At 41.2% G+C, this 16334-nt stretch overlaps 1 protein-coding gene across 2 annotated transcripts in view; it reads left to right on the top strand.

The window, feature by feature from the left end:
- Window positions 1-16334, top strand: part of DHTKD1 (dehydrogenase E1 and transketolase domain containing 1) — a 47712-nt gene that overhangs the window by 799 nt on the left and 30579 nt on the right. The window contains exons 1-5 of one of the 2 annotated variants that reach the window (XM_014737084.3): window positions 9347-9472; window positions 11243-11398; window positions 12602-12813; window positions 13619-13813; window positions 15833-16102. In XM_014737084.3, the coding sequence (XP_014592570.3) occupies window positions 12613-12813; window positions 13619-13813; window positions 15833-16102 (666 nt within the window). In that variant the 5' untranslated portion in view covers window positions 9347-9472; window positions 11243-11398; window positions 12602-12612. Of the gene's footprint in view, window positions 1-9346; window positions 9473-11242; window positions 11399-12601; window positions 12814-13618; window positions 13814-15832; window positions 16103-16334 lie in introns of those variants that run through there. The other variant, XM_001499273.6, reaches the window with a different exon arrangement.

Raw genomic sequence — 16334 nt, 5'->3', positions numbered from 1 at the left:
TATCTCCTCGACCTAAGTAGCCTCTTACTTTAATTTCAGAGTTTAAAACTCTTTGCTGAACTTGGAACCATGTTACTAGCGGTTTTAATGGATTAGGAGACACGAATATCAGTTTTTGGAACCTCTCTTGCATGCTCCTGTACAAGAGACTAATTTTGAGTATTTGGTTTATGCTCCAAAGTTATTGTATCTTTATTCATCCTCACAGGGCAAAAGATAAATACAGATAGATTATTAGAATTTGGCGTCGTTGATCTGGTTATTAGTTAACAATGAAGGTCCCCTTCATGATCTAAGGACCTGACATTTGAATCTTACATCACACACTGAAACCTCAGTATTTTGCTCTTGACCTCAGGAAGCATTTAGAATAAACCTGATTTCTCTCACTTGAATGCAATGGGATTTTCTTAGAGAAGGCATTTTGGCCAACCAGATTGTTAATCTCTTGAGGGTAGGACGATAGGTATCTTATTTCACTCTGCAAATTGAGTGTCAAGAATTTTATGTCAGGGGCTGCCCTGAGGCCAAGTGGTTAGGTTCCTGTGCTCTGCTGGGTGGCCCAGGGTTTTGCCAGTTAGGATCCTGGGTGTGGACCTAGCACCACTCATCAAGCCATGCTGAGGCGGCTCCCACATTGCACAACCAGAGGGACCTACAATTAGAATATAAAACTATGTACTGGAGGGCTTTGGGGAGAAGAAGAAGGAAAAAAATGAAGATTGGCAACAGATGTTAGCTCAGGTGCCAGTCTTTTAAAAAAACAAAGAATTTTATGTCAATTGTTTTCAAATATGTGCACTGAAATCACTTTGAATGATGTTTAAAATGCCAGTTCCTAGGCCTCCCTCCCTCCCACGCCCTCCCCTCTGGGTTCTAAGTCGGTGATCTGAGATGAGGTTCAGGAGTATGTATTCTCATCAGGCATCCCAGGTGATTCTCTAGCAGGAGTTGCACGGCCACCTGTGGCCAAATACTGTTACAGTCAGAAGGGATATGTGTGCAGGACGTGTTTGACAATCCCTTCTTCATTTAGGATCATGTTAGCATGATCTCAACGCACAATTTTATTGTGATCTCATTTGAGGTTTTCCCTTACAATTGGGTCTCTATTTGATTCCTATTAACAGCCTGGCAGCTGAGAATTAAGCCTTGCCTTGGAAAAACCTGGGCTGGTGGTTCTTAACTGGAAGACTATATCTGAATCATCTTAGGAGCTTTGGGCTAGTGTGGTTTAAAAAATATCTCTGGGGGCTGGCCCCATAGCGTAGTAAAGTTCAGCACGCCCTACTTCACTGGCCCAGGGTTTGCAGGTTCAGATCCCAGGTGGAGACCTACGTCACTCATCAAGCCATGCTGTGGGAGCACCCACATACAAAATAGAGGGAAATGGGCACAGATGTTAGCTCAGGGCTACTCTTCCTCAAGCAAAAAGAAGAAGATTGGCAACAGGTGTTAGCTTGGGGCGACTCTTCCTACAGACACACACACAAAAATCTCTGGAGTTGATTTTATATATAATCTCCTCATCACCAAGTTGTCCTCTCTCCCTCTCTTGCTAGTAATGAACTTGCTGTATTGTGAGGTGCTTGGTGAAATTTGAAAGTTCAGTATGGCTTTAAAACTGCAGGCAGAGGGTACCATCTCGTATGGTATTGGGAGGGAAGAGTAAAATCAATACCAAGAAACAGTTGTTGCACAGTTACACAATCTGGCTTAAGAAACTTTGTTGCTAAGGGCAATAACTTTATTTCCATTTTCCTTATTTTTTAAATACTCTGAATAAAACTTGCAGGCAAGTGGGCCATTCTGTAACTTTCTTCAAAATTACCGTTGCATATAGATCTGTGGCAGGTTTTCCTTCTTTCTGTTTCAGAACTCGTCATATTATTTTGTTGTAACTCTTTTTGTAGGTCCTTATCTCCTACTAGGCTGTGTGGGAGAAAGGAGGAAGGAGACTTGTATGTGTCGCTTCCAGTAGCATCTCATTGGCTAGAACTCTGTCAGTATATATTTGCAAAGGAGACTAGAAAGTATAGTCTTTTTTTTTTAAGATTTAATTCTTCTTTCTTCTCCCCATTACCTGCCCCACCCCCAGCAGTACATAGTTGTGTATTTTACTTGTGGATCCTTTCTAATTGTGGCATGTGGGACGCCACCTCAGCATGGCCTGATGAGGGGTGCCATGTCCGCACCCAGGATCCAAACCAGAGAAACCCTGGGCCGCCGAAGCAGAGTGCGTGAATTTAACCACTCGGCCATGGGGCTGGCCCCAAAAGTATAGTCTTTATTCAAGGTGGCAGTGCAGCAGCTAAAAATTACTTTGAGAAGAGGAAGATAAATACTGGAAAATAACTAGTAATCACCACACTTGACCCCTTTGGCCACTCAAATATCCTAAGCTTTTCTTCCCATACATAGAATGTATTCACCTCTTCTCTCCTCCGTTCAATTCCTGAATCCAGCTCAAAGTCCATTATCTCTGGGGAATGTGCAGCCCTCTCTATCAGGTCTGGCTGTGGCTCCTCCTGGTCTGGAATTTTATGAACTGCCATCCACCTCATATATGCACATTCAGTATACAAAGGAAACTCCCATCCTTAAAAAGGACAGGATGAGGACTGGTTCCAACCAGTTATCAAATCCTCTTGGGAAGGAATGAGAAAGCTCCTTGATGTGGCGCTGTAGTAAGTCCACCAGTTCATTCGGCCCCTCAGCTCTGCCCTCTCTGTTTCCCTGGCATTGCCTTATGGATTCTTCCTTAGCTATTATCTTCTGTGGCTGCCTCTGACATGGGCTCTGGGGAGTAGGCCCCCCTTGGGGGCTGCACACCTTCCACAACCTACTCTATTTTGGTTAGGTTAGGAACCTGAGAGTTCCTTTAGGGGGTCATCAATTACAGGTTTTTTTCTGGGCGGAGTTGGGATTTCTTTGGAGTTTTTTAAATAAAATTCACGGGTCTGCAGTCTTTTTGCTTCTGGTCATTCCATGAGCAAGATCTCATCTACAGTTAGTTTTTAAGGCTGAAAACTGGTCTTTTATTTACTGCTTCTGTGCTCTACCCATGGAGCTCCCTCAATTTAAGGGTGCTTACCTTGAGACCATTTGAAATAACATGCTGGACTGGGAAGGCAACACCCTTTATCTGATCCAAAGCTCAGCTGGCTCCTGTTGTCTGATAGACTGCTTACTAGAAGGTGCTTGAAGAAGGGTTTCATCTGTTCTCTTATCTCCTGCTAAGACGGCCTCTTCAGAACCACTTTTTCTAATTGCTTCTACTTTTCCAACCTTGCCACAGTCCACCTTCTGGGTACTGAGGCCACAGACAGAGGTTACCCGCTGTTAGCAGAGCTGAATTTCCCTCCATCTCTGCTTGTTGATTTGCTAGTTCCAACTTGACCTCATCTTTCTCCCAGGGTTTTCCAGAAAATGACGAGAAACAATGAACCCACGCTGTTGAGCTCTAGGCTCTGTGGGCATGTAGTCAGCCTTTCAGGATGTCCCAGGTGACAGTTTTACTAAATGTTTTATCAGATAGCATAGCACTGCTGATCAGCTTTCTAGTCTGAAATATCTGGGTCCTTGGCATCCATTGCCTGACTGCTAAGCCAGTGTCGTATGCATTTTAGGTTCTACTATGGCAGCAACCCACCTTGGATACCAAATTCTGTCTTAGAAAGGATGAGTGCAGGGGCTGTGTCTGACACCTGGAATAACAGTGACTTAAGTAAAGTGAGTAAGAGTCTGAGCTGGTATGACAGCTTTGCTCTGAAAGTCATAGGGCGTCAAGCCCCTTCTGTGTTGTCTCTTCCCCTCTTGTGGGTGTTGCTCTCAACTCTGGTCCAGGATGGCTCACCGCTGTATCCACATACTGACCAGCAAGAAGGAAGAAAGGGGGAAGGGAAGAGAACACCCTTTCCTTTAAGGGCAAACCCACCAGTTGTATACGTCACTTCTACTACCTTCTCATTGGTCAGAACTTAGTCACATGGCCACACTGGCTGCATGGAAGGCTGGAAAAAGTCATATACTCAACTGTCTATTGCTATGAAAGAGAAAGGAGAATGGATATTGGGAGTTTTGGTGTCTTTGCTCCAGATGTATTATAAAAACCTTGGGTAAGCAATCCACCTTCAACTTTTCCACCTCATACTTCATATGAAATTTTGAGCACTGTATTTCTCAAAGCTTTGTTTTCTTTATATTTTCACTAACTAGGATCCTGGTCTAGGCCTTCAGTCTGGTCTGCTGCGAAAAAATAGTTTAATTCAAGGGTTCTTATCCTGGGCCCATGGCTCCCTGTGAATAGCTTTCAGAAAGTCTGTATACTTTGCACATCTCTGTGTGTGTCTGTTTCTAGGCAAAGGGCTTCCATTCAATTCTCAGAGATCCATGTCTTCAATAAGGTGAAACTGCTGACCTCACTGGTGTTATCATTTACAGCCTCGTTCTCTTCCAGCATAGTCCAGTCTTTCTAAACCATTGGTTTCTTTGAGTCATTTTCCTACTCGGGTCTCAAAAGGCTCTACTTTGCCTCTCAGAATAAAATCCAAATTCTTTAGCTTGATATTATATGCTGTTCATATGATATCTTTCTAGACAATTCCAGGCTATCCAAATCTGAACACCCCCAACTCTCGGTGTGGGCCCTAGGACTCTATTGAACTTTTCTGACTGTGTGCAGTGTTGTGTAGTGATCATCTTCTCACTTGCCTTGTGAGATCCTGCCTGGTAAAGACCTTGTCTTATGTTCCTCTTATGTCTACACTTAGCTGAATATTTATTAAATGATTTATTCCTACTGAGAAATGGAAATAAGGTTCTGTATATACAATTTACTTGTGACATTTAGTGCATCTGAATTTAGCATGTACAACCATAACACCATGTATCAAGAAAGGAAGCACTTTATGTATTGGGTAATACACTATATTACTATGTTTTAGAAAAAGGAATAACTTCTTTTTTGCTGATGAAGACGATTAAGACTTGCTGTGTTTTTCCTTAAATTCTCTGTAAGTGTGTGCTCGTGGCCAGTTCTGTTAATTAGAACAGGATGCTGATGAGGCCAAGGATGTGGTTTGATCAGCTCTATTCTTTTTCATGACCCTGCCAGTTGTCCTAAAAGGTACCATCTTGGTTGAAGGGAATGACTGAGTTAGTGTGATGGCTCATGTACATAACTCTATGGTATTGGCAATGTAAATCAAAGGACAACCCTAGTCAAAATGGACACATGGCATCCTCCCATATCAAAGGTGACAGCGAAGTGGGAGGAGGTGTGGTCAGAGGTACGGTTCCTCCCTTCTCCTCTTTGTGCTTCATCAGCCTTCTTTCTGCATATGTTTGTCTTGGCTGAGAATCAATGCCTGCAGAGGATGACTACATCATTCGCTAAGACTTTCATTGTCTTAGGCTTTAGAGAGATACTGAATTTGCTTCTAGTAACCTTTGGGATGGCAGTAGTTTCACTGGTTAAAATTTGACCTATAATGAGCGTCCTTTGTAACTGACTATTACTTGCAGCTTGTACTTTAACCTGGGTAAACCTCAGTTTTCACGTCACTTGGATTTGTTCATCAACAATCCCAATTTAAAGTGGAGGTGGGTTTAGGAGTGGTGATTCATGGATATAAGTTTCACTATGGAGGATTTAGATTATAAAAAAAATAGCAGAATTTAGAGACCCTCAGGAGATGGAAGCCATAGGATTCCAAACAGTGTTTGGTGGTTACTGACCTTGGCAATGAGCCTTAGTAGTTGAAGTGAGGTTGTAGATACATTGCATGTTAGAAATAACAGGAACCTTTACTGGAGTCATGGGGAAAATGGTTGAAGAAAATCTGATTGCATTAGAGATTTTTAAAAATCTGGATGATTCTGGAGCACAAATGTAGACCAAAAAAAGCTAATGACATTAGTTCTTGTACTTTTTGTTGTTGTTTTTAATGTCTCAATAACTTCTAATTCTCTCATCCCTTTCGCTATAGGCTGTGGACTTCCCTTTTGAATTGTTATTAGAGTGTAATGGATAAAACATTGTATTGAAGTCAAATATGCTTGAATTCAAATTCCAGCTGCTTCTTTACCTATGTCACCTTTTGTTAGCCACATGACCTCTTTGGGCCTCAGCTACTCTTCTGCACATGGGGGGACCTATTTTAGAATTGTTGCAAGAATTAGCTAACATGATGTGTTTGAAAAATCCAGTACAATGCATGCAAAAGTTAGTACTCAGTAAGCAGTCACTATCACTTATTATCAACCTGTGACCCTTACTTATCTATCTTGGCAATGATTTAAGAAAGGATTTAAAAAAATGTAAAGGCAGAACAGGCTTTCTGTTTAAAGTCTGTTTTTTTTGCAAGAAAGAAGCAACAGGGAAAAAATTTATTTTGTAAAACTGTTGTGTTTGAGACGGGAAGGGAGGGTATGATAGAAAATGAACTCAGTTGCACGGCCTAGGTCTATCTGAATTTATTGAACAGAATATAGTATGCTGGTACAAAGTCATTTGGCTTTTAATATGGTTATCTATGGAGTTCCTAAGTTGAAGCTGGAGGCAGCCACCTCATTTTAATAGGGTTCTAAGGGATTCCAATTACGAAATTCCCTTTCTTGGAGTTTTCACTGTTTTTATAGATATCCAGTGCTCCCACTTGCCTTAAGCATATGCTGCCTTAAATGGAAATAGAACTATGGATATGGTCTAGAAATCTGGGGGGGAGGCTATTTATGACCAGATCATAAAATAGAACTGTATTGACTTTTAGTTTAAGTACTAAGTTTAGTTTAAGTTGTCTGTCAGTGTACTTCATGCTGGTTAATTTGAACATTTTTCTCCCTAAAACAAAACACTGTTCTGTGTCCCTACCATGTTTGCTTACAACAGAGAATAAAGTAGTTGATATAGAGATCCCTATCATAATAGTTTTTAATCTTGTATTAGCTAAGGTTCTTTTAGTCACAAGCAACAGAAACCCACTCCAGCTATCCTAAAGAGGGGATTTTATTTGAAAGATACAAGGATGTCTTCTAGAAGTGAAGGATGTGTCAAGCAACCGAAACTCGGGTAGGGAGTAAATCAGGGCTAACTCAGGGGATATTGGCAGGAGTGTGTGTGGACCCACAGAGCACTGCTGTTAATGTGACTCAGTTCCTGTGTCATCCATACATGTGTTGAGGGTCCCCAGTACCACCCTATGTTTGAGATTCGCCACAAGGACTCATGGCACTCAGCGTATAGTTGTACTCGTGGCTAAGGTTTATTACAGTGATGTAATAAGGTTATACAGCTGGGTCATAATGGAAAAAGGCACAGGAAGAGCTGGAGGATGTGTTGTGCAAGCTTCCTTATGCTGTTTCTCCCATGAGGGATGACAGAGAACGCACTCTTCTTCAAGCGACAAAAACACAGAAACGTGTGTGATGTTTCTGCCCCGGGAAGCCTATTAGAGACTCGGCACCCAAGGTTTCTCTTGGGAAATGGTCATGTAAGCACCCTTTGCACATGCCAAAATTCCAGACTCCCAGAAGGACAGCAGGTGTTCAGCATAAACCACGCTGTTTGCACAGTTGAGGCATAGAGGGCTACTCTTATCAGTTGGGGACAGGTGAAGACATTCCTGAACTCCAAGTTCCCGGACACCAGCCAACCTAGCAAGCAGCTTCTCTAAGGATAATAGTCTCAGGTTTACTCTTTTCTCATAACATCCCTCTCAATTCCAAGTCTCAAATTCTGGAAAGATGGAATCTGACCCACCTTGACTCAGGTGTCTTTGGAATCCATGAATTTGTAGGGAGGCAGAGGAAGTGATATAGACATGGTCACTGGAACCCACCCCCTGGAATGGAATTTCTCAGGAGAGAGGGAGTCAACATGAGTGGGAAGGATCCATTGTGGGTCTTGTATTTCCACGTTTGAGGGCTCTGGAAAGCTTTCATCATGAGAATTCTGTGACTCTGTTACAACATGCTGAATCTCAGGACTGCATTCATGTAATAACAAATATTTCTTGCGTCTACTGTATGCCAGCCTCCTGAGCTGGGTGCATGCCTCCAATATTTCCCATTTTGTTTTGAAGAAGAGTATCTATGTGCTGTTGTTGTTTTCCTCTTCTCTCTGGCTTCTTAGGGATTTAAACGTCAAATTCAATCCCTCTGAACTTTTGTAGATATCATGAGTACTAAGTTTTTTGGGCAGTTTTATGCCTAACATAAAAGTATTCATTTTTCTCTTACAGTAATCCTTCAATTTATACAGTAATGGCAAGTTGTTAAATGAAGAATATGTGTGTTCTATTGCTGTGCCCTCATTCTTTTAAATCTTTTAATGTCATTATTTGCTACAAGGTGAAGCACTTTTATCCAATGTATTTGAAACTGGAATTTGGCCAGTTAATTTAAAAAGAAGTCATTAAAGCAGGGCATTTCATATCGAAATGGGAGATGCTTTAAGTATTTTAACTTAAAGATATTTATTTTTGTTGTTGGATATGCAAATCTTTAAAATTAAGAGGACTTATGAAAGCAATCCGAATGCAAAATCTCTCTAGATTTTTATGATTTCTCCTCCAATATTTTACTTTTCCCCACAGCAATAGCCTTAGGAACAGATATAACTGATTCTTATAAGCATATAGTGAAGTGAGGGCAGACGTGCTGGGTGTACCCGTGAGGACTCACAGATCAAAGGCTCTGGGAGTGAAGGCGGCAGCAAGTCAGAGCGATGGATACAACCTAAAGAGCTCTTCTGTACATGCTCACTGTGGAAAACTTAGAAAATACGATAAGCCACAAAAAAATCAGGAATTTGGACATCACTAAGTTTTTGGTCTATTTCCTTTATATTTATGAAATATATATATGAACATGTACATACACATATGTATGAAGTATGCAGATACTAATATGCTATATATACTACATAATGAAATATATATTATATACTATACACACATTTTAACAAAAAGCAGGCTCATGCTATATATACTGTCTTATAGTCTCTTTTGATATGAATACAGTAAGATTTTTCCGTGAAGCATCCTCCTCCAACGTTATTTTGCAATGACTGTTGGGAAATGGACATTAGCTATTAACCCTCGAGCACCTCCCTCAGAGCACTGGGGGTTTGTAAAGAGTTAGAGGACTAACAATAGGGAAATGTCAGCGAGGAATGAGGAGGCAGCCACTCCGCCTCAATGTTTGAGAGGTGTGGGTGTGGGTCATAAGTAGCTTTGTCATCTAATGATGTCCTCTGGGGAAAGCGGATTCCAGTCAGGACAGGAGTGCAAGGGATGTTTAGGGAAAAGATTAAGAATGTAGGGAGATTTGTTAAACATGGAACAGAATGCCAGATGTCACAATGGAAAGACCTGAGGGCAGAGAGGGAAGGGATATGGGACTGGGTCTGGGAGAAGAAACCAGAGCATTGAAATGAGGGTGTGAGAGAAAATAGATCGCCAGGCTGGAGGTAAGATGTGCCCAGAAGTGGGAGAGGAAGAGTCTTCTCTCTGGCTCTGCCAGAAGAATAGGTGCCACGTGTTCTTTGGGGTGATCAGTGTCCTTTTGTGCCAACTCCCATGTCAGTGTTCCAGAATATCAATAAAAGCCTGCCTGGCGAGCAGTCAGAAATTGAAGCAGTGGTCTCTGTGAGCTGACATGGGTTCACTAAAGAGAATGTTTTCAAAAGGGCAACCGGATCGCTATGAGAATGGTGATGAAAACCCTGTATATTTACTATTGACTTATCCCACTGAAGATGTAGTTTTGTAGATGATACTGGATGCTGTGGAAAGTGGAGGAGATCACACAGAGGGAAAATAGATTGAGAAGGTGGCCCTGGGCAGACCCACAGAGCACCAGTATTTTAGAGATGGACCCAGAGGAGGAGCCCCCTGAAAGGGACTGAGGTTGAGCAGCCAGTGAGTTTGGAGGAAAACCAGGGTCTTGCAATGCCAGAGAGCCCAGGGAAGAATGTGTCTTTAAGGAGTGGCCAACAGGGACAAGGCTGTAGACATGGTCCATCTGGATTTTAGCCACAAACATGAAGCTTTCCTACTTCATAAAACAGCAACCGAGAACACCAGTAAGGTTCAGAATAGAACCCTACAGCATATTACATCCCTAACCTCTAGCCTGAAATCAGTTCATTTACTGGGATTGTTTGAGAAGTTTGTTAGACGTAGTTTGGATCCTCCCAGCTGCCGTATTAGTGCAAACACATCCCTTACGTATTCAGTACATCTCTGTTCTTTCCTCTAAGCCTGTGACAAGAGCTACACTTTGCAGTACTCCGAGTATGAGCCCAAGCACATTGGTAGCCCTGAAATCGTTTCATGGTAATAAATGTTCATAAAATGGTCATTAGATGTTTCAAATATGCTAACACTTTTCTTTGGGTTCTGAAAATAAAATTTTTTAAAAATGTTTAGAAAATGTGTGACCTCAACAGTAGATCTGCTCATTTTCAGGGATTTGTGCTCAGTTTGTGTAAGAATACCATAATGAACTGAAAGTTAATTGAATGTGAGCATTAAGGACTTTTTTCAAATTTTAGGACTTTCATGTGGGAAAGGGAAGAAAAGCAGCTTTTGGCTGAATATAAAATCATCTAAGAATTGGATTCATTGAAAGATAACGCCTCTTCTTTAAGTGGAGACTGGGGAATCACTCATTTAGGGCTTTATAAAGGGGATTTTTTTTCTTTTTCATTATGTGAGTGACAAGATCATTTTAAGGTCTTTTCCTAGTCTAAGATTTCATAGATCTATGAAATAACTATGTCCCTGGGGTCTTTAGGAAATAAGGAAGGAAATACAGCATTGATTTTGTAGTTGTAGCTATCTCTATTTTTTATGTAAAATATATAAAAATATCTCAAATAATAAAGCGAACTATAATTATCCACAATCTTGGCATTTTAACAGTTCTTTTCAATTTTGGGTGTTCTCTTTTATATCTACCCAAGTGCATAGTTATTTTTACAAATGTGCACTCGTAGTTCTATTTCGTTTTTGGTTGTTTTCAGTGACTTTAGCTATCATGAGATCAATTTAAGGAAATAAGTGTGTTTTCCTGGATCCTGGTAATTTTTAATCCTACAAACCACTGACAGATGTGGTGGGTAGGAGCAATGTGTTAAAAATGTCTAAGGCCACTGAGGCTTCTTTGAAAAGCTGACTTTGCAGTTTGTGGGCATTTCCTAAACTGTTTGTGTTGTTCTGTTTTCCCCCTGAATTAGTTGATCACGGCCTTGCCAGGCTGGTGACGGTATATTGTGAGCACGGTCATAAAGCTGCCCAAATCAACCCCCTCTTCACTGGACAAGCCCTGCAGGAGAATGTGCCTGAAATCCAAGCCGTTGTGCAGACGCTGCAGGGACCTTTTAACACCACAGGTAAAGCCCCTTAGCAACAGGCTGTCCATATGACACTTAACTGCCAACATGAGGTGGGCTCCTCTCTCTGTTCTTGAAGAACTCACATGCCCACTGGAGCTCAGGCTTCTGTGGGGTGTGAGGAGATAACGAGGGGTACATTCAAGCGCTGGCAGGGAGAAGCAGTCTTGAGGTTCTAGAATGGTCTTCTGATAGGGCCCATTTCCTCTGCATCCAAAAACCTATGTACGAATGGCCAACAGGTATGTGACAAGGTGCTCAACATCACCAATCATCAGGGAAATGCAAATCAAAACCACAAGGAGATATCACCTCACACCTGTTAGAATGGCTATTGTCAAAAAAGCAAAAGATACAAGTGTTGGTGAGGATGTGGAGAAAAGGGAACCTTGTGCCCTGTCAGTGGGAATGTAAGCTGGTGCAGCCACTGTGGAAAACAGTATGGAGGTTCCTCAAAAAATTAAAAATAGAACTACCATTTGATCCAGTAATCCCACTTCTGAGGATTTATCCAAAGGAAAGGAAATCAGGATCTGGAAGAGACGTCTGCCCTCTCGTGTTCATTGCAGCATTGGTCAACCCGTTTTGAAGATCTGAAGTGAAGAAACCATAAGCCCTATAAAGTGAATGATGGTTTGTTAAACTCATGGTGTAGGTTTAGGCAAATGACTGATAAGTGATTGGTGCTGAGTTAACGGCACATTACAAACCTTCCTTTTCTTTGACTGAGTTTCAGGGAGATTTCCTTTTACCTTAAAATGTTGCTTTGCTATCAATATTAACTCATGTGGAGACCAACTGTTCAATAATAGGCATTGCTTTATAGATATTAATGAAAGTTGAACATCTTGGTAGATAAATATTTCAGATAAAGGTAAAACATAAGATTTGTAACTATAAAACAGATGAATGGTAGCTTTCAAATTCTAGTTTGAAATTACAATAGAATCAAAATTTGTCATAAAGCAGTGTGGCTCTGTCCTTGTGAAGAAAGGGATTTTTCCCCCCTCTGAAGTTTTACTATTTCATGGCCATTGCCCGTATTTACAATTTTGCTTTTAGAAAAATCTAGATAACCATTGATGATGACCCAAGTTATTTGGAATGAAGTGCTCTGAATTGAAATAATTATTTTGGTATGTTCAATAATTAGTTATATGGTTGACTGTTCTTTAGAATGATCCCTTTGATTCCATCTCATAGGATTATTGAACATGGGGAAGGACGAGGCCTCTCTTGAGGAAATATTAGCCTATCTCAATCAAATCTACTGTGGGCAGATTTCTATTGAAACCTCCCAACTTCAGAGCCAGGAGGAGAAAGACTGGTTTGCCAAGCGGTTTGAGGAGCTGAAAAAGGAGACCTTTACCACAGAAGAGCGAAAACATCTGTCAAAACTAATGCTAGAGTCCCAGGTATAAAAGCGACAGCGGATGTTAGTGGACCAGTCGGCTCGTTTTCTACAAAGATACTTAAACATTGAAGAGAGAGAAGGAAGGCATTAGCTCTGAACAGACCCCCACTCACCCTCCATTGCCTCAACTCAACAGACAATGTAACACACACCACTTTATTCTAAGTAGAAAAAAGTGGATTGCCAAACAACGGGGCCATTGTTTTCCTCAGAGTGAAAACTTTTTGCGTGTTTGTCTGTTGACTCTAAAAGATTGCAAAATCCTTAAGATCTTACTTCTCTTTTTATTACCTGAAATGATCAAAAAAAAAAAAAGTCTCTACATGGAAGAGGCTCTCACTCCACGTCAATGGAGTTGAATCTCCGTTGGGGCTGTGATCAGGACTCAGGCATATCAAGATGACAGGAAATCTCTTCCCCATGATTCAGATAGTTGGCTGGTTTGCAGCCTTGATGCGATAGTACTGTAGAGCCCGGTACTAAAATGTAAGCACCCAGAGAGCTAAGGCCCGGCCTCTCTACTCTAGAAGAACGCACATTCTAAGGGGATTCCTCTTGGGGTAGTTATTCTACCACTCAGATTATTTTCTCTGCATTCCCTACTGCTGTCCGGTGTCCTTGGCAAGGTTTTCCTGCCGTGCTCTGGATTACTTATGTCTGTCTCTGGGGAATGTAGTGAAGGGCCCCTGCTGCAGCCACCTGAAGAAGTGTGGGGTCTTCTTACAACACATGTAGACGTGTCTGACTGTGACCTGACTAGCCGGCTATCTTCCTGTAACGAATATGTCTGACGTGATGTTCCATAGGAGTTTGACCACTTTTTGGCCACCAAGTTTGCCACAGTGAAGCGATATGGAGGCGAAGGAGCTGAAAGCATGATGGGCTTTTTCCACGAGTTGCTGAAACGGTCAGCCTACGACGGGATAACCGATGTTATTATTGGGATGCCCCACAGAGGGAGGCTGAATTTATTGACAGGCCTTCTGCAGCTCCCTCCGGAGGTAAGAGACTGTCTTAGTTTCTCACCAGCAATGTACAACCGCCTATAACAGAATCAAACTGATGGTAGTAATTCCTTGTAGAAAACCAACTAAGCATATGAGCTGTTGGTCCAGGAGATTGCTTGGTTCATCTATGAAACCTAATGCTGCTGATAGAACTGGTATTTAGGCGGGCTTTCTATTTGTCTTTTTATGGATTCTTTCTTCTCTCAGGGAAGTTAAAAGTTAGTTTGTTTTCTCAAGGATGATGCAAACAGATAAATTTGGTTTTATGAAGCATGCTTTTCTTATTTAATAAAAATTGTTCAAACGAACACAAAGATCTGTGCAATTTTTACAGTTTTACCTTCCAAAAAGTCAATTATACTTTTCTCTTATTTGCAGAGTTTGTAGTTAATAGAGTGCGTAAAATGAATAATACATTGTTATCTCCAGAGAACACCCAAGTGAGTGGGTTGATAGGGAATTGGATGTTGGTGCTCCTGTTCAGCCCAGCTCAGTTTCTCTGTAAGTCTCTCAGACGACTCGAGAGTCAGGACTGAAGATGTGATGTCAACGAACATCAGAGAAATTCGATATTTAATAAGATCCACAATGCATGGATAAAACTCACTATTCTTCTTGGCCAGGAGATTAAGAATATGTATAGGGGCCAGTCCAGTGGCATGGTGGTTAAGTTTGCACATTCTGCTTTGGGGGCCTGGGGTTTGCAGGTTTGTATCCTGGGGGTGGACCTATGCACTGCTCATCAAGCCATGCTGTGGAGGGGTCCCCCATATAAAATAGAGGAAGATTGCCACAGATGTTAGCTCAGGGGTAATCTTCCTCAAGCAAAAAAAAATGAGGAAGATTGGCAGTGGATGTTAGCTTAGGGCAAATCTTCCTCACACACAAAAAAGTTGTTTGTGTTATTAATAAATGCAATAAAATTAAAAAAAATAATTATAAGTGCAAAAGGGCCTGTCAAAGTTAGGCAGAGTGAACAGAGTCCACGGAAGTACGTGTTATCCTTAATAATATTAGAAAATACACCTCATGTCATGTCTGGGGGCCAAGCTTTACCACTATTACTTAGACCTCAGTGTTTCTGATGCTAAGAGATTGTTAATCAGCTTTTAAAAGACAAATACCTTAGGAAAGGTAAGATATGACAGAATAAAGTGATTGACAGATGGAGGCGTGTGCTTACATACACACAGAAATTCTTAAACCGAAAATTGCGTTTCTAAAATATCCCAGACAAAAAAATTACTGAAAGATGCAGAAATGATGATAAATGATCCTATTCATGAGCAACTCATCTGGACCTACACTGTGTGAGTGTGTATGTTCCTGTCTGTGGGAGGGCAATAAGAAGCTTTTCCAAAGTAGGGAAGCTTTTCGGTCTTTCAGACAATTTGACTAATTGAGAATAACATGCTGTTTTTGGTAAATACTTTGGTTTGAGACCCAGCTTTTTACGGAATAGCCACGATCTTTAACAATTTAGTTAATTTTTCTTCCTTGTTCCTTTGTAAAATGGCTAGTAACATATATCTTGTAGATGACTTTGAACATGGAGTGAGAGAACGTGCAGAGAAGTCCTTTGAGAATTGGACAGTATGGTTTTTTAAATGTGACTTGAGCTAAGCGGTATACGTCATCCCTTGATGAAATGGGATTAAGTTCTATTTTATTTTTCTCTCTGCCTTTAATGAGATTAATACAAAGTTCTTTTGGAAAATATTTTATAACAGATGTATTTAAGGAACATTATTTTGCTTATTGCAAGGCAGAGAACTTACCATTTTCACCATGTTAGACTCTCCTTAAAGTGTTGGTACTTCATTTGATGGTGAAGATGTCTAGTTCTGTGCATTGGAGCAGTTAGAAGTGTGTAGCTATTTTTAAAGAATGCCTGGTTATAATAGCTATCAAAGCATGTGCATGAAGGTTTTTTTATTGTATGATTTGAACTAACAACCTCTTCTCTTGTCTCCATGGTGATAAAAGGCATTTTTTTGGGTTCATTCTTAATAGCTGATGTTCCGTAAAATGCGAGGCTTGAGTGAATTTCCAGAAAATGTCTCAGCCACTGGAGATGTCCTGTCTCACCTGACCTCCTCGGTTGACCTGGACTTTGGAGCACACCGTCCCCTCCACGTGACAATGCTGCCTAACCCCTCGCACCTGGAAGCCGTTAACCCCGTGGCTGTCGGGAAAACCCGTGGAAGACAGCAGTCTAGACAAGATGGGGACTACTCTCCAGACAGTTCGGCCCAGCCTGGGGACAAAGTCATTTGCTTACAGGTACTTGTAGCTTCAAGAAGCAGGGCCAGAGGTTGGGAAGATCAGGAAGAAAGAATGTCTGGTTTGGTAGTTCTGAAAGGAGATGGCAGACATTCAAGAGGAAATTGAGATCAACTTTTGGGAAAATAAGATTCTGGGATTGTTTTCAAAATTCTTAGCAGATCTGAAGTCTAGGCTCAAGGCAACTGACTTTAGACGGAGGTTTTCGCCGTGTTTTTCCTTTCTTGAGGTA

The sequence above is a fragment of the Equus caballus genome, chromosome 29, assembly GCF_041296265.1.
Source record: "Equus caballus isolate H_3958 breed thoroughbred chromosome 29, TB-T2T, whole genome shotgun sequence".
NCBI lineage: Eukaryota > Metazoa > Chordata > Mammalia > Perissodactyla > Equidae > Equus > Equus caballus.
This window is presented reverse-complemented; position numbering and strand designations above follow the sequence as displayed.